The 23868-nt window shown below is 39.4% G+C and overlaps 1 protein-coding gene across 1 annotated transcript; it reads left to right on the forward strand.

The window, feature by feature from the left end:
* The first annotated feature begins 404 nt into the window (after positions 1-404).
* smim32 (small integral membrane protein 32) lies at positions 405-13961 on the forward strand. Its single transcript, XM_062970338.1, has one exon. The coding sequence runs from the start codon at positions 1471-1473 to the stop codon at positions 1789-1791; it is 321 nt and encodes a 106-aa protein (XP_062826408.1). The 5' UTR covers positions 405-1470; the 3' UTR covers positions 1792-13961.
* The last annotated feature ends 9907 nt before the right edge of the window (positions 13962-23868 follow it).

Raw genomic sequence — 23868 nt, forward strand, 5'->3', positions numbered from 1 at the left:
TTCAAACTGCATCCTTTGACAGTGTAGAAACTTGGTCCCTCCAGGTGTTAGGAATTGTGGGAGTTGAAGTCCAAAACACCTGGAGGGACCAAGTTTGCCCACGCCTGTTGTAGCTCCAACCGGAGCCAAAGCCTGGACAAGTGTAGTGGGGCTCTGCTTCCCTCCAGCCCCAGCTAAGCTTCCTTAGATGTGATGTTCAAAATAAAGCCTGAACAATAGGGCTTCTCTCAGGCATGGGCAAACTTTGGCCCTCCGGGTGTTTTGGACTCCAACCGGCTGTTAGGAATTGTGAGAGTTGGAGTCCAAAACACCCGGAGGGCCAAAGTGTGCCCGTGCCTGGCTTATCTGATGGATCATCGTGGGAGGCAGGGCGAGAAAGAGGCTGGGCAAGGAGCCAGGGGCAAATCCCAAGTGAGAAAAAGCAGTTGGGTGAAGAAGAAGGATTCGCAGGCTGCGGAGGGTGGCGAGGACAGGCAGCAGCCTACTCCTCTGCATATACTCCGGAGAGTCCCGTTGGCGTAACAACAGTCTCCAGAAAGCAAGGAGAGAGGGAAGGGGAAAGGGAAGGAAAAGAAGGGCGGGGAGGTATTTGGATTTTTTGTCGCCTCTTTCTCTCTCTCTCTCCGTTGGAGCCAGAATCGGGCAACGCTTGCGAGGACTTTTTCCTTCCTCCCGTCTCTTGCAGCTTTGAAAGGCGCTCACTGGAGCAAACCTTCTTTCTGCTTTCCCCGCGCAAAGCAAGGCAGGAGCTAAGGAAACAGAGAAGCCCGAAGCTCCCAGGTCGCTCTTTGCAGGAGAAGCTCTCCAGGAACCGAGAGAATTTGTTTCTCTTCCCTTTCGAAGGAAAGAAGGCGACCCAGAGCGAGTCCTCCTCTTCCTTCCTCTCCTTCTTCCAGTCGGGACCTCGCGAGATCAGGGGAGGCTGCCCCATGCTCCAGAGGAGCCCCCTTCCTGCCACTGGAGAGCCACACACACACACACACACACACACACACACAGGCCAGGGAAAGGTCTGTCTCTTGGGCTGGACGTGGTTTTTGCCGAGGTCGCGTTGGGTGCCTTCCCGGCGAAGCACGTGAGTGGACCCTCTCCTCTCTCTCGGCGAATCCCTGGATTTGGGGGAAATGAGCGTCCTGTCCACTTCTGTCTGTTGTGCTGCTCCACCGAAGTTGACTCTGAGACCCTTCTGCAGCTCACCTGAGAAAGGGAACTCAGAGTAGCAACCTAAGGAGGTCCTCCATCACCTTTGATCTGAGACCAATCTGTAGAGGGATGACGAGTAGCGAGTCATATTGACGAGTCAATATCCTGACCTTTCAAGGATATTGTAAGGAGACCACTTCATTCCTACCATTTCCATCCTTCTCTGACATGTGGCAAGTTGGTTTGCTCTTGAATACATAGGAGATTTTTTCCTTGGATACACACACGTTTCATTGTGAGCCCCAAGGAAGTAATCCAAGAGGGAGAATGTATGGGGATTTCCTCAACTCTACTGGGGCCACGGACTCTCACCTGATCATCCAAACAAACACCCCTTACCTCGGGAGCACCCAGAGACCTGTCAACTCCTCGGCTTTTTACATGTCCACCACCCGAGTGTTAAAAGAAGGTGAGATAAATAAGCCAGATCTAGTGACTTACATTATTCTCTTCTTCTTCCTGCTGCTGGCTGTGACTATAATTGTACTTTTCATTAACTGCCAATTGAAAAATTCTTTTTTCACCTCACTACCTTATGACAGATCACTACGAGAAGCTAGGAGCCCATGGAAGACGCAAGCTGTCTAGCAAAGTCTAAATGAGGACAAGGGGTGGGGTGCCTTCCATAATGCTTTGTTATATGCCATTACACGAGTCTCGTGGTCCTGAATACATGCATAACATGATCCTGTCTCTATTTACCACTGAGTGGAGGCAGCCACTTAGAAATCACATCATTTCTCATAATGTGTCTCATAAACATCAAGATATTGGCTAAAGGATGTGGCCGGGGAGAGGAGGGGAACGAGACTTCTTTAACATTGTATGACTTTGTGTGATATATGCAAAGACTTGTTTACTTTATGTATAACAGAAAAATGTTCAGATTTGATCACAGTAGGGTACACATAAAGAGACTTCATGCTGATTTGCACAAGTCAAACATTATCAGAGTGCACCGAGGTTTTGTGGCGCATGTACTGTTACATTTCAGACTACAGGAATCAAACATATAAATGCAAATGTCATACCTGATTTAAAAAAAAAACAAACAAAAACCATTGCTGTATACTGTTGTTTGTATTGGCAAAGACAGGTGGTCAACTGATGGTTATACTGCTTATAAATGTGTGAACAGATTTGTTAATTCTTAATTATGTTCTTAACATTGTTGTGCCAAGGGAAGCAGGATTTTCCCTGCCCCAACAACCTGTTATTTTCATACCACAATATACACATCACTAATCGGTGGTTGAAATTAAAACAATAATAGAAACAATTTTCTCAGTTGTTGCTTAATGTCTGCTTTGATACTTTCAACTGAATATTGTTCTGCCATGATTAGAATGACACTGTTATAAAATATATAAAGTTGTATATAAAACCTATAAACAGAAGATAATTCAATATTCTAATGCCAGAACCAAGATCCTCCTTTACATTACCGGCAGTTTGCTCCTTTATGTAACTGCATTTTCCCAGGCCTAACCAAACACTATTTATTCTTTAAAACTTAAATCTATACCATGTTTTAGTGTAATAATTCATTAAGTCAAGGAAGAGACAAATGAGTTTTAATAATTACTTTTAATTGTTTAGATGGCGAGGGTTGGGAATAATCTTTGAACAGGTACAGCCCTAGCCATGTCTTCTCAGAAATAGTTGCCATTGGCCTAACTTGGTGTGATTATTGGACTAGGACTCTGCAGAGCAGGGTTTGAATTCCCACTCAGCCAGGAAAACCCACTGGGCAGCCTTGGGCAAGTCACATCCTCTCAGCCTTAGAAAACCCCATGGTAGGATCGCCTTTGGGTCACCATCAGTCCAAAACAACTCGAAATCACATAACAACAAACAATACATCAGTCTAGGTGCATTACCTCTGAATCTGAATTAACTGGGAGAGCAAATAACAGCATTACCACCCAGCAAGTTAAAGAAAACATTGAACTAGAGAAGAGAAAGCATGTTATATTTAAGCTCTGATACAAAATTAAAAATACATAGAATACATTTAAGAACTGCTTCAGTACTATTCACGCATACATTCTTACATACTTATTGCATCATCATCATCATCATCATTATGGGAAATATAACTGCAACTGGTTGGCAGACAAATCCCCATGAGAATTAGTGTGTTTTCTCAGCTTGTGCATTTCAGGTGAATTGCTATCTGTTTCTGCTTGACAGATACCGGAAGCCCCAATATGCATTTTCTAGTGCCTCCTGAAAATGGGCATGCTGCCAAATGGGTGTTTTTGTTCTGTATCTTAAAAAAGGGTTGTTTTCAGCCCATTATCAGCAATGGGAACTTAGGCTCCCCTTTCCCCTTCAAGGGAGCCTGGATGTCAGAAATGGGCTTAAGCATCCTATCCAGCCCATTATTGGGCAGGGGGACTTCCCACAGGCTCTCCTTCTATATCCTTCATTAAGACCTGGATTTAAAAAAGCATCAGAGTTACTATTCTTTCTGGATCCTATTTCTCGTCTGTTTGTAGAGGAGGAGGAGGAGACCGGGTTTAATGCTTCTTAAAGTTGTTCTACTCTAGAGGAGAGGCAGGCGCGCATGTTTTCTCATCCAGCACCAGCACTGCATGCCACACAGCTTTCCAAGGCATTTTAAGGAGGCCCAGGGAAGGAAAAGTAATGACTTGGAGCTCAGCGGAGCTATTCTCCCTTAAAAATCCCCTCGCTTGCCTGCAGTCTTCTTTCTGCTTGAGGTTTTGCTTCTTAAAACTGTTTCTACTTTCTACTCTAGAGAAGAGGTAGCCTTCTTTTTTGTTTTCAGGGATTACTATTATTATTAATAATTATTATCTTTTAGAAGTATTTTTGAAGGAGAGGAAGGGAAGGAGAAAAAGAAGCTAAAGGGGTGAAAGTCCCCAAACGCGGACGCTAAAAGGGTGAAAGCCACCCATTATCCCTCAGGTCCCAAATTCCCAGTCAGTCCCACTAAATAAAAAGAAAAAGGAAAATAAAGAAAAATAAAAAAGATTCAACTGTGATGACAAATAAGAGAAAAGGAGCTGAAATCAGGTCCTGTTTGCTTTCGTGTTAGGCGGGTTTTCATACTGGGAGGGACCCTTCCTGTTACAAGCTCCCAGAGGTACCGAAAGTACCGGAAGAAAACTAATCCATGCATGTCTAGTTCTCACCTGCCCCTTAACAGGATACACATCATGTTCAGTCTAAGTCAGCAACTTTTCTTCAGATCTGTAAGCCTAATATTTAGAGGACGTCCATACTAAATCTCAATTTAAAAGCAAGCTGAATTTAAAAGGAAGCATGGATTTGTATGTAGGCATGGTTTTTGCCTTCACATGGGTGTCAATCCCATTGCTCAAGGGTAAAGTGGATGCCCAAGAGCAATTGTTTTGCCATAGTATACAGTGGACCTTTTTAAGAAAGCAACATTAAGACACTGGGTTTGTACACTTGTTGTATTTTCTATCAAAAATAATAGCATAGATGTGAGTGCTAAATAAGAACTTGATAGTCAAGTAGTTTGAATCAACAAGGTCAGCAGGTTGCTGAAAGTGCTATATATTTCTTATTTTAAAAGGGGAAAATTTCTCATCACAAGCACTGGTGAGGAATCTGCCTATGATGTAAAGGAACCATGTTTGGTATTAATCCTGGAAACTTTACCATGAAAGGGAACTATACAGAAAAAGACTGAGTTCTCTGTGCAGTGTAACAATGTGCAGATACAAATATTTCCCTCCAAGCCTTTATTTTTTCAGATAAACAGTCTCAGGTTGCAAGGCTAAGAAACATCACTGTCTCAAATATTTTCGGAACCTGGGTTCGAGATCTGTCGCTAGCAAGGAGACATGGTGATGGGCAGGACTACTACAGTATTACAGGTCTCTGCTTCAAATCAGGAAAGTAGATACATCTTAAAATAGTGCTTGCATTTACTGTGCCTTATGTCATGGTATTTAAAAAATCCCTTTTTTCGTGTCAGGAGCGATTTGAGAAACTGCAAGTTGCTTCTGCTGTGAGAGAATTGGCCATCTGCAAGGACATTGCCCAGGGGACGCCCGGATGTTTTGATGTTTTTCAATCCCTTGAAAATTATCAATCTGTTTATAAATTTAGATATTTGCTTCTATCATTTAAAAAGAAGCCTGTGTTCCCCGACCTGGTAGTGACATCACTCCCAAGGTAGTATTCTGTATCAAAAGTCAATTAAGTCACTAATCAAGACTTCATTCAATCCCAGCATGAAGTTAACATTTCCTCAAGCTTACAGTATTAGCCTCCCACTACTGAAGCTTAGATCAAGCACAGCGATTAAAATATTATTTAGTTTACATCCTTTTATACTGGTGAAAAATTAAACATTCACCACAATTGCTTTATTAAATAATATGTCATTGTATTGTGCCCTTTAAAAAAGAAATATTGCTCAAGCAGTAGCTCTGTCAGTTTTATTTTATTTGAAAGTTTAGGCAGCCAGTAATAGCTACCTGTATAAACAAAAGTAGTTTTTAGCACCTTTAATGATAAACACATGAAATGTCTGCCCAATTTTATTTGAGCTTGTGTGTTCCATTTTCGTCTGGTGCTGGCGGGGGGGGGGGGGGAGTCAAAGTCTCTAGGGACTAAACAGAACATTTTCATTGCATTTTTGACATACTATCCCACTTCACAACAGTTTTGTGCAGAGCACTGTAATCCAGTGGTTAGAGTGTTTGTTGTTTCAGTCATTTCCAATTCTTCATGACCTTATGGACCAGCCCACACCAGAGCTCCCTGTCAGCTATGGCCACCCTCAGCTCCTTGAAGGTCAAGTCAGTCACTTCAAGGATACCATCCATCCATCTTGCCCTTGGTCGGCCCCTCTTCCTTTTCCCTTCCATTTTCCCCAGCATCATTCTCTTCTCCAAGCTTTCCTGTCTACTCATTATGTGGCCAAAGTACTTCATCTTTGCCTCTAATATCCATGGTTGGTATTAGACTGAAATTTGGTGGGTCCATGTTAAAGCCCCCATTGGACCATGAAATTTATTGGGTGATCTTGGGGCTGTCTCTTCTCCTCTCCTGTCCTCCCTCTCTCTCTCTCCTTGACCTCACAAGGTTGTTGTGAAACAAAAGAGGGGTTTAACTCAGGATCTAAATGTAACTAAAAAAAGGAAATAAACAATTGTATACTATTTTCCTCCCTTCATGGAAATAAACCAAGGGAATGCCAAGAAAAAAATAATTGTCTTTCTGTCCTACTGGTTGTTTCCCTAGGGATACCTAAAGGATAATGGTGCGAAAAAGGATGCGAGGCTTGGCTGGGGGTTTTTTTAGTGAGATCCAGCTGAGTTCCTACATATTTTTGGACGTGACATACTCATAGGAATATATTTTGTTTTAAAATCACCCATAGGCAAATCAACAGTGACATTCTAGTTTTGAGAGATATACTTGGTCTTACGTTCAGTGCTGAATTAAGGTACTCACTCCAGTCATAGCCTATGGAAGTCAGTTTGGTCATGCTATGAGCTCCTAGAGCCATTGATCCAATTTAATCTTCATAAGCTCAGTATTAGACCACAGCAGTCTACGAATGCATAACAAAATATTTTGAACATGCTGGTTGAGGAATTCTTGGAACTGTATTTCAGGGGGGGAAAGTAGCTTTTTACAATTCTACACTCAATAAGGACATATTTGGATGGTAGGTTCCCATACACTTGGTTGTTTGCTATAATATATAACCAATAGCAGGGACTGCTACAAGATTACATTTAAAATTGGAGATTTGAGGAGATTTATTGAAATCTACACTGATTTCACTGAATCTACTCTGGGTTCGACTCTAGGCTTTGAAAGAGTATTTCAAGATACTAAACCCCACTCTCCAAAGAAGTTCTGCACTTTGGAGACTTTTAAAAGTTTGGAATTGCAGCTGGAGTGGATTCAGAGCACCCCTGACTTCAGAATTATCTTGGAACAAAACCCAGCATGGGTTCACTTTCCTTCCAAAGTAGCAATCACTGCTGAAGCTAAAGTGCTGAAGCTGCTTTAATGCAGTAATCTCATTGCATTGCTTCATTTTAAAATCCAGTTTAGATTGATACAGAAATATCAAAAAGGGTTTCTTAAAGGCATTTGTAAGTGTTCCAGTGGTGTAGGTCCATTTTTAGATCCTCCAGAGCAATCCTATGAAAAACTTCTCCTGGAGGTCACACTGGAGGACCTAGACATTCCTAGAGAAGTGTTCTCTCAAATAAAAAAGTGTGTTTTTATTCATGATTTTTCCACTTTGTTAATCTTGTGCCCCTAATCCCCACAAAAGTGGTCTGCAGTACTGCATTACACTGTTGTACTAGATCTGTCCCCTAATTAAAATCTTGCAATATTTGATCCATTTTAAGTTCAAGGTAAAGTAAAGGTTTTCCCCTAACATTAAGTCTAGTCGTGTCTAACTCTTTGGGTTGTTGTACATCTCAATTTCTAAGCTGAAGAGCCTGCGTTGTCCATAGACACCTCCAAGGTCATGTGGCCAGCATGACTGCATGGAGTGCTGTTACCTTCCTGCCAGAGCAGTACCTATTGATCTACTCACACTTTTTTGAATTGCTAGGTTGACAGAAGCTGTGGCTAACAGCGGGAGCTCACCCCACTCCCCGGATTCAAACTGCTGACCTTTTGGTCAACAAGTTCAGCAGTTCAGAGGTTTAATCCACTGCGCCACAGGGGGCTCCTCAAGGTCAAGGTATCTAACCAAAAAAGTTTTCCATCTCAATCTAGTTGTAAAAAGTCCTGCAAAAAAATTGAACCATTGCTGATGTATTTTGTAAAGGGAGAGATAATCCTAATATAATGGTAACAGGTTTTTTTCTCCCTGCGTTATACCACACTTCATTATTTGTTAAGCAGAGTGACACTGGCTATTACATCAGAGTAACTGCTCTGAAAGCCCATAATTAAGTACAGTGTTCCCTCACTACTTTGTGGTTCACTTTTCGCCAATTCACTGTTTTGCGGTTTTTCAATAAACTCTAAAAGACTATTATAAATAATAAAAAATTACAATTTAAAGCCTAAGGAAGGGAGGAAGGAGAAGCCAAAGGGAGAAAAAGGGAGCCCAAGTGGCAACAGGAGGAGGAAGAGGCGATTTATCAACACACAATTGGTTGATAAAGACTTAAAATAGTTTATAACTACTAAAATAATGTATAAATATTAAATTAAATATAGTGTCCCTACTTTGCGGATTTTCACTTATTGCGGGTGGTCCTGGAACCTAACCCCCATGATAAGTGAGGGAACACTGTATAAAGGGTGGAAACTGATATTTATTGTTTCAGGAAATTCATTCAGGGATTTTTCAGGAGAAAGAGCCTACAGCTTTGGAAAAGAAGACCCTAATATTACAAGGATGCTGGTAATTGCTATGGAGGAGACCACAAGAAGTGACCTCAGAGAAAGAAGAAGAAAAGGAAAACTTGATGGTAACAATAGTGCTAGAAAAGACAACTGGGTTCACTGAGTATTGTTTTATAGTCTTATGCTTTATTGAATTTGTTTTTTAACTGTTTTGTTATTTTTAAGCTATGTTTTTTATTTTAACCTGTTTTTTGCTTTGATTGATTGTTTGCATTTGTGTTTATGGGCATTTTGTCCCATGTGAAAGCTGCCCTGAGTCCTGTTTGGGAGAGGGTGGCGGGGTATAAAAGTTATATTTGTTCATTATTTCCAGCTTATTATTAGTTACAATGCTGGTTTGCTCTAACTTTGAACATTTTTCCCAAGACATTATCACCCACAGATCTTTTCCACCATGTTAGTTATGATAGATGCAATATTATACCATCCCTGGCTGACACTACAAAAGTGATATTAATACATTAGCTTGAAGCTTGGATACCTAAATATTTTTTTTGTGCACTTGTTTGTGCTCATATTTTAAACAGAACTTTTTATTTAGGTTCACAACAACCATGTTTTATCACAATTGCCCATATTCAGTCTCTTTTATGAGGTACATATCTTCTGATTCATGAAGGAACAGCTCTTTAAAAGTGTTCAGATGTTACAGCTTTGGAAAGGCAGTGGGCACATAAAAACAGAGGGAACAAGTAACTCTTTCTGAAACAAGAACCCCTTGATTTTTGAACTATTCCACAGATCTGTCCACTTGAGCTCAGTTTTATAAATGGTAGTACTTTCTGTGCAGCATAGAAAAGCAAAAGAAGGTAAATCACTTGAAAAAGAATTAAAGAAGCAAATCTGCTCCATATGAGGGGGCGAGGATATCAATCACTTAAGTTACTGATGTCGGAGATTATATTGATGACGATAATAATGATTATTATGATGATGTAGATTTAGTTAATGTTTGTTTGGAAATCCCTGTCAGAAAAGTAGTGAAACTAACAATGGCATAATAGAGAGCAAGTTGTTTAAAGCAGGTCTTCTTGAGTTATCTGTTGTAGGGGACCCTTTTCTCCTCCATTGTGCATAAACTGGCACTAAATTAATTTCTTTCTTACCTGGAAACTTACCAGGGATTGACTTTAAATAGCATTGGTTTAAAAGAATATAGCCTTGATATGAGGCAGCAAAAAAAATCCATGTAGATTATATACACATGTGCAGGTGACCTCTGTGTTTTTCTTTGGATCCTTTGGGCCTTGGACAACATGCTATTAATACACAGCAGCATCAAGTTGACAGGTAGTAACAACAACAACAACAACAACTTTATTTATACCCCACCCCATCTCCCTGAGGGGACTCAGAGTGGCTAATACCAGAAATGAAACCAAGGAAAGTTGTCTGAGCATGTTAATACTTGCAGAACATCTGGAATAGTATCCACTTCAAGGTAAAGGCAGGCCCAGAATTACTAACATCTGACTTACAAATAGTTAAGAACAGGGGGAATACAACAGGAAGTGGGAGAAAGCTATCCCCTGGAAGGGAAATTCACTCATGTAAGAATTATCATGAGAAAAGGATGTCTTCACTGAAGCTATCCAACCAATCCTTGCTTCCACAACAAGCCAAATTTTTCAAAATCCAATTGTCACAGTGACAAAAAGTGAGGTGAAATCTTCTGAATAGGGGCACAGGCAACAAAAGAAATGTTAGGGGGGTACATTTTTGGCTGGAGTTACATTTTTAAAATGTACCTGTTCTGGCTTGCATACCAATTCAACTTAAGAACAAGCCTACAGAACCTACCTTGTTTGTAACTTGGGGATTGTCTGTAAACCCACATTTGACTTAAGAGCCCCCCCCACACACACACACACATACAAAGTTTGTGTCTTCTTTCTGCTGTGTTAGAGTGGCAAAGACAGCATTATAGCTATTTCAGTTATGAGAGCTGTTTTATTTTAGCTTTGCTTGTGCTATTTTAGCTTCTTTTAGCTGTGAGCAAAATATATATTGTATAATTGTTCTGATTGGGTGGAGGCGGGAGGCGGAAATCACCAAAGTACAATTGTAAATGTATAGATGTGTCACATACTGTCAGCTCTCAGTCACCCAGTGCACCTTTATAGAAACACAGTCAGGGTCCTACCTCAGGAGCAGAGCACATGCTTTGTGACTCCCACATCCACTCTTTGCATTCCTTGTTTAAGTATCTGATACAGAGAGGATTTGAGATCCTTGCTTCATGGGAAAGAGCACCAATAAAAGCACGTTTAGGAAAGTTGCTCTTTAAGGACTATAGACCCACCAAATCAACCCCGCCCCCATTTTGTCTGGGGATTCTGGAGTACTGGAATCCAAACAAACTGCTTTTCCTGTTCTATGTAATCTTAAATAATGGGTTAAATAGACTGCAGTCTGATTCTATAAAAGGCAACTTTCTATCCTGTTAACTGCATATTTTAATAATGACCAATATCCGATATGGGAATCCCAAGACACTAGGATACTAAACATGGAGAAAACTTCAAAATGTATCCCTGACATGTTGGTATGCCTGCTTCATTTAACACCCTTTCCCCCAAAAAGGAAGAAGGTACTTTTCCACACCATTTAGTGGATGTTAGAAATAGAACTATCATTTGTCAATGGTATCATTTGTGGGGTGTTCCTTCTACATTTTACAAAAGCAGATTTCAGTGACTAGCAGCTGGAGATACCGAGCCGGATGAAAAGTTCTGCTTTCCTGCAGAGGCCCATTGTGCCACGGGATACAGTATTTAGACAGAGTGGGTGGCTCCATTGAAAATGAAGGGGAATTTTAGCTCTTCCCCATCACAACACACAGCCAGTGCTCGGTTGGATGCTGTTTTGCTTAAGGACTTCCTTTTAATGATCTTTTAAAAAGTGAATCTTATTTAGACACCTAATTATTTACGCTGAGTAACTTCAAAGATATCAGCCTGTAAGGTGAAATGAATTGGTGGTTGATGTGGTGCTGTTCCAAAGGTCTGTTCTTGAATGGTAAAGACAAACTTCTACTGGGTTTTTGTCTGGGGGGGGGGGGCATCTCCAACAGGCCTTGATTTGTGCCACTGCAAATTGAATTCAATGGGATGGGTGAAAGCTAGTAAGTGGAAGAGGTCAGGATGCAGACTCTGTGCTTCTTGGTTCCATTCAGCCAAACACAAGCCCCCTTTCCAGATGTTCGTGTGGAACACAAGATCAGAAATACAGGTGATTGGCATGTTTGCACATACCCTACTTTAGCACATCCTCCAACTGTCCGGATTTGGCAAAAAGAATCTTAATTAATATTGCACCATCCCACTTTTTCAGCTGTTTTAAAATGTTTTTAGTTTCTGTCCTCTCTTCTTACTTCCCTCTTTGTCCTCAGTTCACTTTCAGTGGTGCAAATTCAACACAAAGTACAAAAGTAGTTTGCATTCAATTAATTTAGTGAGAGGAGAGGAGAGGAGAGGGAAGAACCTTGACCTTAGACTTAGGCAAAATCAAACTGTCACATCCTCTTCTAGTTTGATTGTTCTTCATCATTAATAACTTCTGTCATTTTGACCACACTTTGCCATGCTGTCCTAGTTCTTATCTTCTTTGTGCTGAAAGAGAAAGAAAGTCAAGACAATGTATCAATATCAAGGTCAGAGTGGACCTACGGGGAATACATATGAGTGGCTAGAAACACTTGTACATGATAAAAATTACCAAGTATAGTAAAAGCATTAAAGACAGGAGCATATATACTCGGGCCTTCGCACAACTCAAACTTGTGCGCCAACTGCCTCGTGAAGTCTGACTTGACCACGGTGGTGCATGCCTTAGTTACCTCTAGACTGGACTACTGTGATGCGCTCTACGTGGGGCTTCCCCTGAAGACGGCCCGGAAACTACAATTGGTCCAGCGTTCGGCTGCCAGATTAATAACGGGGGCGAGCTACAGGGAGAGATCTACTCACTTGGCTGCCGTTTATTTTCCGGTCCCAATTCAAAATGTATACCATCACTTATAAAGCCCTAAATGGTTTGGGACCCACGTACCTTTGTGACCGTATCTCCTATCATAAGCCTATCCGATCCCTTTGATCATCAGGGGAAGCTCTATCGCCACTGCCGATATCCCAGACCCGCCTTGTGGGAACAAGGGAGAGGGCCTTTTCTGCTGTGGCCCCCCGATTGTGGAATGCACTGCCCATTGAGATTAGGCAAGCCCCCACATTAGTAGCCTTCAAAAAAGATTTGAAAACATGGCTCTTCTGTGGTGCTTTTGGAGAGTAACTATTTCAACTATTTTATATTTCTTCTCTGTTGCTCCCTCTAATATCTATCCTCTAGACCAGGGGTCCTCAAACTTTTTAAGCCGAGGGCCAGTCCACAATCCTTCTGACTGTTGAGGGGCCGGATTATCATTTGAAAATAAAATACAAACAAATTCCGATGCACACTGCACGTCTTATTTGTAGTGCAAAAACAACAACAACAAGAACAATTAAAGAACAATACAATATTTAAAAATAAAAACAATTTTAACCAACATACATTTATCAGGATTTCAATGGGAAGTGTGGTCTTGCTTCTGGCCAATGAGATAGTCAAGTTAATTAGGGTTGTTGTTGTTGTTGTTGTTGTTGTTGTGTGCCTTCAAGTCATTTCAGACTTTGGGCGAGCCTAAGTCTAAAATTTATTTATTTATTATTCATTTATTTACTGCATTTATTTACTACATTTGTATCACACCCGTCTCACCCCAAAGGGGACTCAGAGTGGCTTACAAATTATATGTACATACAATATATTATATTATTAGCATAGCACAATATTAGCATTATATATTACTATACTGAACTATACCACTATACTGTAATATTATTAGTAATATTATATGTAATATAGAATATATAATTAATATTATTATATGATATTATTATTAGTGTTATATTGTATTACATTATAATATTATCAATATTATATGTATATACAATATATTATATTATAAAACTGAGGGCGGGGGCCAGTTAAATGACCTCGGAGGGCCGCATCCGGGCCCCGGGCCTTAGTTTGGGGACCCCTGCTCTAGACTATACCACTTCCTTATAACCCTGTTCGTTATGGTTTTGTTTTATGTTTCTCTCACCCCGAGTTTTAACTTAATGTTCATGTGGACCACCCTTGTTCTCATTGTCCCCTTGATTTGTACTGTAATTGGATATTTTTATTTATTGTATCGCTTATTGTGTTGTGATGTGTTGTTTTTATATGCTGTTTATACTGTATTGCTTTGGGCATGGCCCCATGTAAGCTGCCCCGAGTCCCCGTTGGGGAGATGGTGGCGGGGTATAAATAAAGTTTTATTATTATTATTATTATTATTATTATTACATGGGTGCTCTGCTAAGGTTCGATTCCTTAGGTAAGCACAGGAGAAGCAGGTAGAACTCACTGTATATAGAGAGCATTTTAAAGGGGCCTAGTATGGATATAGGTGTGGCTATGTCCCAGCCATCTGAAACAGAATCTATTTGAAGTTCACCGAAGGTATACACAAGCTCACAGAAAACATTGAAATGAAAAAAAGGACAATGGTGCATGTATATTTAAGGAAATTAGTAAAAGGAATGCAGTCTGCAGGGAATTTACAGGGGAAATGCCATTAAAATCAATAACACTTAAAATGCAATTAATATCAGGCAGATCCTTGCCTACGCAGCAGTTAAAAATGTTTTACTTGAAAAAAATAACTTTTCCCTCCAATGATTTTGCTCTTTATTATAGCATTGCAAGTGACATATTGACTTATTATCAGCACTGATATTTTTATTGTACTAGATTAAATTGAGACCACCAAGTCATCTATATTGAAATCAAATATTTTCACTCTTATTCTAAAGTTCCTCGCTGTGAATCCTTGCACTGCCCTCATGTTCAAGGTAAGGGTTGGGAAACCTCCAGATGTTATTGAAGTCCATTTCACATTAGCCCCAGTCAGGCTAACATGTTGATGTAAAATGGAAGTTGTAGTTCAATAGATGGATGCCCACAGATTCTTCAGCGATGTCCAAAATCAGCCAGAAAGGACAGAAACTCATTTTAGGAATGGGTGTTAAGTATGTTAAGTAAGCCAACACATTTCCAGACACTATTCAAAGTTATGGTTTTGAGCTACAAAACCCCATACGGCTCCAGTCCAGGTTATCTGAAGGATTGTTTCTCTTTATATCAACCTGGTAGACATCTGCAATCAACTAGGGAGGGCCTCCTCTCTGTCCCACCACTTGCTCAAGCATGTTTGGTGGGAACACAGGAGAGGGCTTTTTAGGTGGCTGTTGCTCCCGGACTGTGGAACTCCTTCCCAAGAGAGACCAGGATGGACACACCACTGCTGGCCTTCTGCAAGCAAGTTAAGTCCTTTCTCTGCCAGCAGACATTTGGAGAAGGATAAGGGGCACACTGCTGAGCAGGTTGTGAGTGGGATTTTGGGAGGATTATATGTTTTAAAATGCATTCTAATTGTATTTATTATGTTTTAATTGCATTTTTAACCAGACAAACAATACTATTTTCTTTTTCGTTTCTGTATTTGCTTTGTTTAAAATTGACCAAAGTGTGTGATTATTAGTCGCCATGAGACCCCTTAAGGAGAAAGGTGGGGTATAAATAAAGTAAATAAAATAATAAAATGTATAGAATGACATTCCTCTTCAACTTCCCACAACAACCTTGCTTGATATTCAATCATACTGCCCTTGTTTTGAGATCTGCTACTAATGTTCTTCTCCAAGTGTCTTCATAGAGTTTTTTTCCCCCAGTGGTGACATTTCATCTTTTTAAATTGTGCCTGTACACATTATATTAGAGTTATACTAAGAAATGTTGAAGAGCCTTTCCTAGACTACTTTTTAAAGAAATGCTGCTTTAATAGACATTTTATTTTGAGAAAACAAAAAAGAAGCCAAATGTGGCCTACAGGCTATACTTTCCCAGCCTCAGTCTTCACACAAATTCAGTCTGATCTAGTGGAGATTGTCGCTTAGCTAGCTGCATATTCATATATTCACACTAATCACTTGATTACATTAAGTGATAATGGCTTATACCTGTCATCACATTATTGAAATAAATTATAACTCAGAAATAACACTTCATATGTGAGACCTGATATGTTTCAGTGAAGTCAGTTCATATACACAAGTTTAATGGATTTAACTGCATGGCTACCTAACGATGTAAATGCATACCAGCAACCAGACTTACTCTTGATTTGCCAAAAGAACAGCCTGATTTACTTTGTCAGCTATCTATACAGTGGGCCTTTGCTGGAGTTTGATTCCAAGACCCTCTGTAGATGCCAAAAACACATGGATGCCCCAGTCTCATAATATACAATGGCATAGTAAAATAGTGACCCTTATAAAAAGTGGCAAAATCAAGGATTGCTTTTGGGATTTTTTCCAAAAATAATGTTCAACTGTGGAAGGTTGAATCCATGGATACAAAGCCAACTGTACATAGGATTCCATCTTCGAGTTTCTGATGCATTTCTCAGCACCTGTGCACTGTCATTGTCAACCTAAAAACTTCTCCTTAGGTGCAAAATACTATGCATAACATGTTTTTCCTATATATATTTATCAAAACCTATTTATTTTGGAATAATTGCCAATGGTGAAAACAGAGATGATAAGCTGCGTGAACCATTTTTGGGCCAAAAGTATAACAAAAATTTTAAATGAGTTCTAAAGATATAAATCAACATGATCTTAAGAAACTGCAAAACCATACTCAGAGGCCAGAGTTATTTAATTGAAGACATGGGTGGGAACACTGGCATTTGCTGAATCAGCCACTGGTTATATGTTCATGAGGGCAGCACTGTTCCCAGTACTGTCCTGCAAAGGGAAATAAAGCTATTGAGTGCTAATTTGTCTTGATTTTCATTGCTCTGTTTTTTAAGCTTAATTGTGTACTATTTTTAAGTAGTAATTTCAATTTTAATTGCTTGGGACTTGTCAGCTGGTGAAAGCCCTCCTGTCTTCAGATTCTGAGAGCAGCCAAGATTTAATGAACTTAACTCTTTCTGCATCAATGTCCCCTTTTCTTTTTGTGTCTTGCCCTGAAACCCTGAGAATAAGCAGTTGTTCAAGTAAGTGCTTGTAAACTGCTCTTGAAGCCTTTTTGTTTGAACAGGAAGGGTGTAAATACAATAAATAAGCATTATATTGAGTCTAATGAACTGCTTATCGAGTTCAATACTAGAACCATCTCTCAGTTTCAGATAGGACTTTTTCCTATTTCTGTTATTCCTGGTTGTTTTATCCCAACACAACTTCTCAAATCGGAACTCTGATTCTGACCCCACATATTTTCTAAAATCAGACAAGATAGCTGTGTTTGAAGAGAGTGGGGAGCTGGTAGATCCTTAGTGGTGGCTTAAGGGGAATGGAATGAAAAATTCTCTCCCTTCTTCTAGTAGATAACTCCAAAGATTGGAAGTTAATTTTTTGGACAACAGCCAAGAATCCCTTGACTAGCATTAACAATGATGGATTCCGAAAACTGCAATTAATGAATTTTTCCTAGCTGTATCTCCAGCTGTTATGAGAGCAGTTATGTACCAAGTCAAGCAAGGCTGAAAGCCTGCAGTATGAAACATTATATATATCTTGAGCATTTAATTATTATGCAGACCTTTTCACTTAATTCCCCCCTCTAACATGATGATTTACTCCCATCAAGTAAAATTCCCATTTAAATGGCTTGAGGAACTTGTAAAATTCTCAAGTTTGCCAATGAACACCAAAGATGTCTTATTTAGCACTGTAAAACATAAAGATGAACTCAGAACTTGGTTCTCTCTTCACAATTACAGCATAGGGCTATAAGTAGAACAGTGCTGGATCATTACTCATTCCAAAAGTTTCTGGAAAACACATGCCAAGACATTTGTTCCACAGATAAACATGCTATTTCTGAAAGTGAAAATATTTTAATTTCACAAGCTAGCAGAACAAACAGAATAAATTTCCCAAGGAATAAAACAGAAGCAATGTAAGGACTGGTTTACACAAACATATTCATTACAGTACTTGATAAATACAACATCAGAGATTTGCCATTGTGGTTCAGCTAACAGGTAACATTGTAGCTAAAACATCTCTCTCTCTCCCCCCCCCCCTCCCCCCTAAGGTATCTTTTACACAGAATTTGGCTGCTGGATATAAAAGGCTAGCTAATCTATGCGTGTACACACAAGTGGAAATGAATTGATTGTATAGTCCAGATCTATTTGAGTTATTTACAAAGCCCTAGTCCTACCTGTCAACTTAACCACAATGGCAAGTCATTAATGTTGCATTAATCAAATAATGAAAATGTTTGTGTAAACCCTCCCTTAATTTCAGATAAAGATGTTTACTTCTGCTTAGGTCCCTGGGAAAATTATTTAACTTGGTCAGCTAGTTTGTGAAATCAAAACATTTTCACTTTCAAATATAGAATTTTTATCTGTGGAAGAAATGTCTTGGCATCTGTAATTTAGAAACTGTTGACATAAGTTATGAACCAGCAGTGCTCTTCATACAAAATTGTTTCTCACCACAGGATGGGAAGGCAGAATCAGATTAGGTTGCCATGTGGCCCAGAGATATACTGTGACAGAAGAAATCCTACCATGCTAGGAGACATCTGCTAGTACAGCACTGGATAATGGTAAATACATACATTTCATCTGTGACAGTATGTTTATCCAATTTGTTATTGCTGTCATCAAAGGACAAAAAATGGACTACAATCTAGATGATTCAGCTTTGTGTCCCCACTAACTCATGAAATTCATGGAGTGTCCATGGGCTACTCACTTTCAGCTTTGTAGAATTCTTGCTATGATAAAGTAAGGGGAAAGCAAGACATATGCTCATTAAAAAAAGAGATGGGATATAAACAGACCAAGTTAAACAAGTTAATTCATTCATTTTTGTGAGATTGAATTCCATATTTATGTTCCTAGGTTTACAGCCATAGATTAGATTAGACTTCAGGCTTAATTTTTTTTTAAAAAAATGGCATTGACAGGAGTGCAACTCAATTTACTCTCAGTAAATACCTGTTTGCAAATGTTGGATTTCCTCAGGCCACTGGATATTTTACCTGGTCTGCTGACGCTGACAATCCTTCAGACCTAAACTAATATTCTTAGGGGTTGCTGATGTCTTCTTTACTTGATTTGTTTCTCTCATTCCCTGGAGGGTTTTTCTCCCAGTTAGGCAGGTAAACATAGCTCCCTGCCTTTGCAGGCTGATTGGTTAAAATGAGATTACTATGGCTTTCCATCACAATGTACTGTCTTTTTCTTAATACAATTAGATTTTTTAATTCAATAAGAAAGCAACATCAGTGTGATGACTACCTGAGGAAACAGGCAAGCTCTTTAACCAGTTAACAGTTAAAAGGGGGCTACAGCCCACATAGCTAGACAATGTGAAAAATCTCTTACTATCATTTCACAGAACGGTGTGACTACTGTTATCAAACCACAGATATTCAGAAGTTTTGATCTTGGGTCCACTCATTTCATGTCGATGTGGTGAGTCAAAGTCAGAGAGAGATGCCCCGCAAGTGGCTTCCTGAAATGCATGGTATTGGTGTGCTCTCTGTTTTGGACTTAAGTTGCTTTGTTGCGGTTTTTGGGACATACATAGGAAAATAAAGGCGACACAACACAGCATATCTAGTCAGGCATGTTTTCATTTACAGTTTCATTCGCAAGCATCTCAGGCCGAGCAATTTGGATAAATGCTGTGTTGGACACTCATGCATACCATGCCTTTCCAGAAGGCTCAAATTTCTTAAGTAAGCGTAAGAGTCAATGATTTAAGAATCCAATTAAAATTGATTAGCTTGCTAGCCAAGTCTCATTGATAGTCTGCATTCTTTAAGTGTTTTACATGCAGACAGTGGATTATGTGAGATAAATAATAAGCTCTGTAAATATTTTGTCAACTCAGCTCCAAGCTTTGATTTGAAGCTGCTGGCACATTACAATGGAGTATTCAACCTTTCCTTCTTTCCTTCCTTCCTGTCTGTCTGTCACACACCCCTATTTACCTACCTCCACTTGACAACTTTGAGAACTCTGAGAACCTCTGGTGTTTGGATAGACCGGATAAGCAAATGACAAGAGAATTAACAACCATGGTCAGAAATCACACAACCCTCCAAGTAGTGTTGAGTTACAGCTTTGGAGCATAGTGATGTCTCCTTTTCTTTAAGATTTTTAAACAGTCTGAATGGCCATTTGTTTAGGGTGATTTGATTGTGTATTCCTGCACGGCAGCATGGGCTTTGACAAAATAGCCCATGTAGTCTCTTCCAACTCTGATTCTTTCATAAGATATGGTTCTATTTTCATCCATATCCAGAACTAAAACTTATGTGTATGCATCTAAATATGCCCAACTCCGTAGATGGCTTCAGCCATCTATGGATCCATCCCCAAGATAGCAAAGACGGAGGACCATCATCCTCGAACTACGAGGGATCACCTAACTAACTGCATGCCCAACTAGTCCTAGTCATAGTTCTGATCAAAAGATGAATAAAGTGTGCCCCTTCCTTTAGTTAGGATTAACCAATTGCCTGATCCTCTGTTTCACAACAGAGAGTAAACAGACCAGTCCAAGACATTTTGCTGCCAGATTGAGAAAGAAATACTGAATATGATGCCTTTTCTTCATACATAGTTTGGCACATGAACCACAGAGTGCCACAAACATATCTTCCTATGTCTGACAATAAAACTACAACAATGGAAATACAATTTTGCTGACTTTTTATACGTCATTCAAAACAATAACCAGTTTATTCCTTCATGTGTAAATGTGTCCCCACCAGTCTCCCTTCACTTTGAGATATTCGCTGCCTCCCTTCTGAGATCTCAGTTGCCAGCAATGTTGCTCCGCCAGCTCTATATCTGGCTTATGTCTTCCTCACCTGCTTGGCAGCAGCTATGCTAGATAGTTGAACCTTAGTGCACCCATGTCTCCAGCATTCCCCTATGGCTCCTGAAGATTCAGTCCTTCACTTTCTCACCCTCTTATCTCACTGTCCGCTTTATCCACTTTGATGTCTTCTTCCCATTTGCTACTCTTGACTCATCTTTTAACTTACACATCTGTTAACAATTTCAGCAACTAGTTCAGGCAACTAGTGCAAATCTGCTGAATCTGCTTTTAATACACCTACTGCTATAAGGTGGAAGCCACCTCTCCCCTGACATTCAAGTTTCCAAGCACACTGAGAATGGAACTTAATATACATAAGATTAATAAAAATAATTAAGTTACACTGCTATTGGACACAAACCGAGCAAAGTGGTTCTGGGATACAGTGGGGACAAGCCCACATAATGGGGATCCAAGTGGTATAGATGTATGTATATAGACTCTATCTGGCTAACGTATGGCTTTTAAAAAACTATTATCTTAAACCTGGACATCATCCCTTGAAGCAACTCTAGGTTTCTATTCATGCCAGACTAGAAGTTAATTCTAAAAAGAACTTATTTATTTAGATTGCAAAAATAAACACCTTAATACAGTCAAAAACAACTGCAGTGTAGGCACTCTGAGGAATAAAATTAAATCCTGTTGCTAGAATGACACTTCTTGTAGTGTAAACAAAAGCACAGAGGTTATATCTGTAATATAAACTGACACATCATTCTCCAAGTAACAAGGTTAGAATATATAAAATGAATCATTGTCTGAATTTCAATGATAGTTTCTCAGATATATATCAAAGTTACATGAGTAGGCAAATGTCCATTAAATGAAACATATTTTAAAGATTTTATTTAAAAAAACACTCCTACCTAGCAACAATTCCAGTAACAATAAAACCTTAACTTTCTATTTTATTTCTTAAGGCAATCTGAGGAAGAAACATATCTCTGCCTGTTACAAAGTTTAAGACGGTCCATCCACAAGTAAACATGAGTAATACTGCAAAATAATCCATGATTTAAAAACAAAAACCAATCACAAAACCTGTATTTTAGATGCAGATTATCAGAGTAAGCCAAAAGTGATGCAATGAGAAAACACAAGTTTTGGGTGAAAAAGGTTCAGTGAATGGTAAGGGGGCTGAGAAAAGTTCAAATACATCCTATAATACACTTTGGTCCTTTAGCAACCTGGCTGTTGTCAAATTCAGTAACAATCCCATACAATTAGGGTGACTTAAACTGTAAAAGCAAGCAGTATTCAAAGATTCTTTATAGTGTTTAAGCTGTGAAAGTGAAGACAGTGGCTACATCCTTCTTATCTGTTATTGGTTCTATTCATTCAGGTTTGTTCCGCTTGCCACATTACATAGTCTCTCTCCTATTTAGACTTAAAGGAAAGCAGGACAAGTAACCTATCTTTTCTCACATATTGATTTAATCCATAGAGATAGAAATCTGAGTAGAGTTTAAATTAAGTTGGAATACAGTTAAGAAAATAGTGTGCCAACTACCCCTAATGCCCACCAAAAACCTTATGGACAATTACAGTAAGACCTTTCAGTACATTGAACTAATATTACTGGCTAGTATCCTGATCCCTAACTTCCCTTAAAAGAGATGACAACAAAAGGCCAGTTTAAATGAGATGATAATTTGGACTAAAGTAATTGGACAGCATATTTTTCTCCTTACTCACTTCCAAGCATGACAAATAGTGGCTTCACTTGTGGTAAAAAAGGAAAACCTATCCCTGTGAAGCAGGAGCAGTGAATTATAAAAATTCATCAACCAACTAGCTGGTGCAAATATTCTTAATATTCACTACTACAGCAGAGAAAGAAACTGGCAAATCAAAACTACAATCATGAACTGTGGAGTAGGGAATCTAAGTAAAAGGCACCATGTTGCATATGCATTTAGTACATTCCTCCCATTTCGAAACAGAAATCTAATAAAATGCACTACCCATGCTCTCATCAGGACTACATACATTTCTTTGACTGCAGACCTGTAGCAATATTATTGGGACTATATGCAAACTGCCCAGAATAATGTACTCAAAACAGCATACATCAGCAAGTATGGCAACCACTGATATTTAATCATATATTAAGCCATTTGATAGCTTAAACCCTATCAGCTCCAGCTCCATGCGGGGACATGAGAGAAGCCTCCCACAAGGATGGTAAAACATCAAAACATCCGGGCGTCCCCTGGGCAACGTCCTTGCAGACGGCCAATTCTCTCACTCCAGAAGCAACTCCGGTTGCTCCTGACATGAAAAAAAAAAAATCAGTGGTTCTCAACCTGGGGTCCCCAGATGTTTTGGCCTTCAACTCCCTGAAATCCTAACAGCTGGTAAACTGGCTTGGATTTCTGGGAGTTGTAGACCAAAACACCTAGGGACCCACAGGTTGAGAACCACTAGCTTAAAGAGCTGAAATCTAAAATAATTAGTTACACAAATCCCTGATTTCTTCTTTGTAGAGGAGCAATAAATGAAGGTTTGATTTTTGTTTTATAATCCAAGGAAACATGTAGATGCCCACTACTTCTTCGTATGTCAAATCGACAACTAGTGCAAGAAAAGAACATCGCAACCATTATAATCACAGGAAGAGAGAGATTTAGAAAAGGCGAGGGAGATGATCCAATATGAAGTTTCCATTAATCTCAGTGGACCTTCTGCAGAACTTCCCAGTGGATCTAACCCTTAACTAGCATTGTGGCTCAGTAAAGGCAAGAAGAGGATCAAGCTCTAAGGATCAAACAGCTGCCTGAAATTTAAGGTAACAAAAGCAAGACTACGTTGTTTTAAAAAACTGATGGAAATTTTAAAATTAAAAAAAAAACCAAAGGTAACTGTTTTAGAGCTCTAGAATATGGTGAAAAATGGTTTGATTTCACTTTAAGTCAGCTGCAAAACATTTCTCTTCATATGTAAACAATTGTATTTCTTGTCCTTGAACACTCTTTTTCATCTCCTTACTCTCACAAAATGCCAAAACTCAGGCTCATCCAATGAAGCCAAGTGATAAGAAATTCATGACACATAAAAAGGCGCACTTCTTCACAAAGCATATAGATATGCCATGTTAATTACTACAAAACAGGGCAATGCCAAGCAGCTTGATTTATGAAAAATTAGAAATATTTGTGAAGAAGTCCACTAAGTAATGTTAAGATGAACATTACCTCCAGAGTAAGAAGAACTGTGCTTCCGGAATTACAGTAGCTTCTTGAGCTCCCCAAACCCCCCCTCCTCCCCC

Source organism: Anolis carolinensis, chromosome 2, assembly GCF_035594765.1.
Source record: "Anolis carolinensis isolate JA03-04 chromosome 2, rAnoCar3.1.pri, whole genome shotgun sequence".
Taxonomy (NCBI): domain Eukaryota; kingdom Metazoa; phylum Chordata; class Lepidosauria; order Squamata; family Dactyloidae; genus Anolis; species Anolis carolinensis.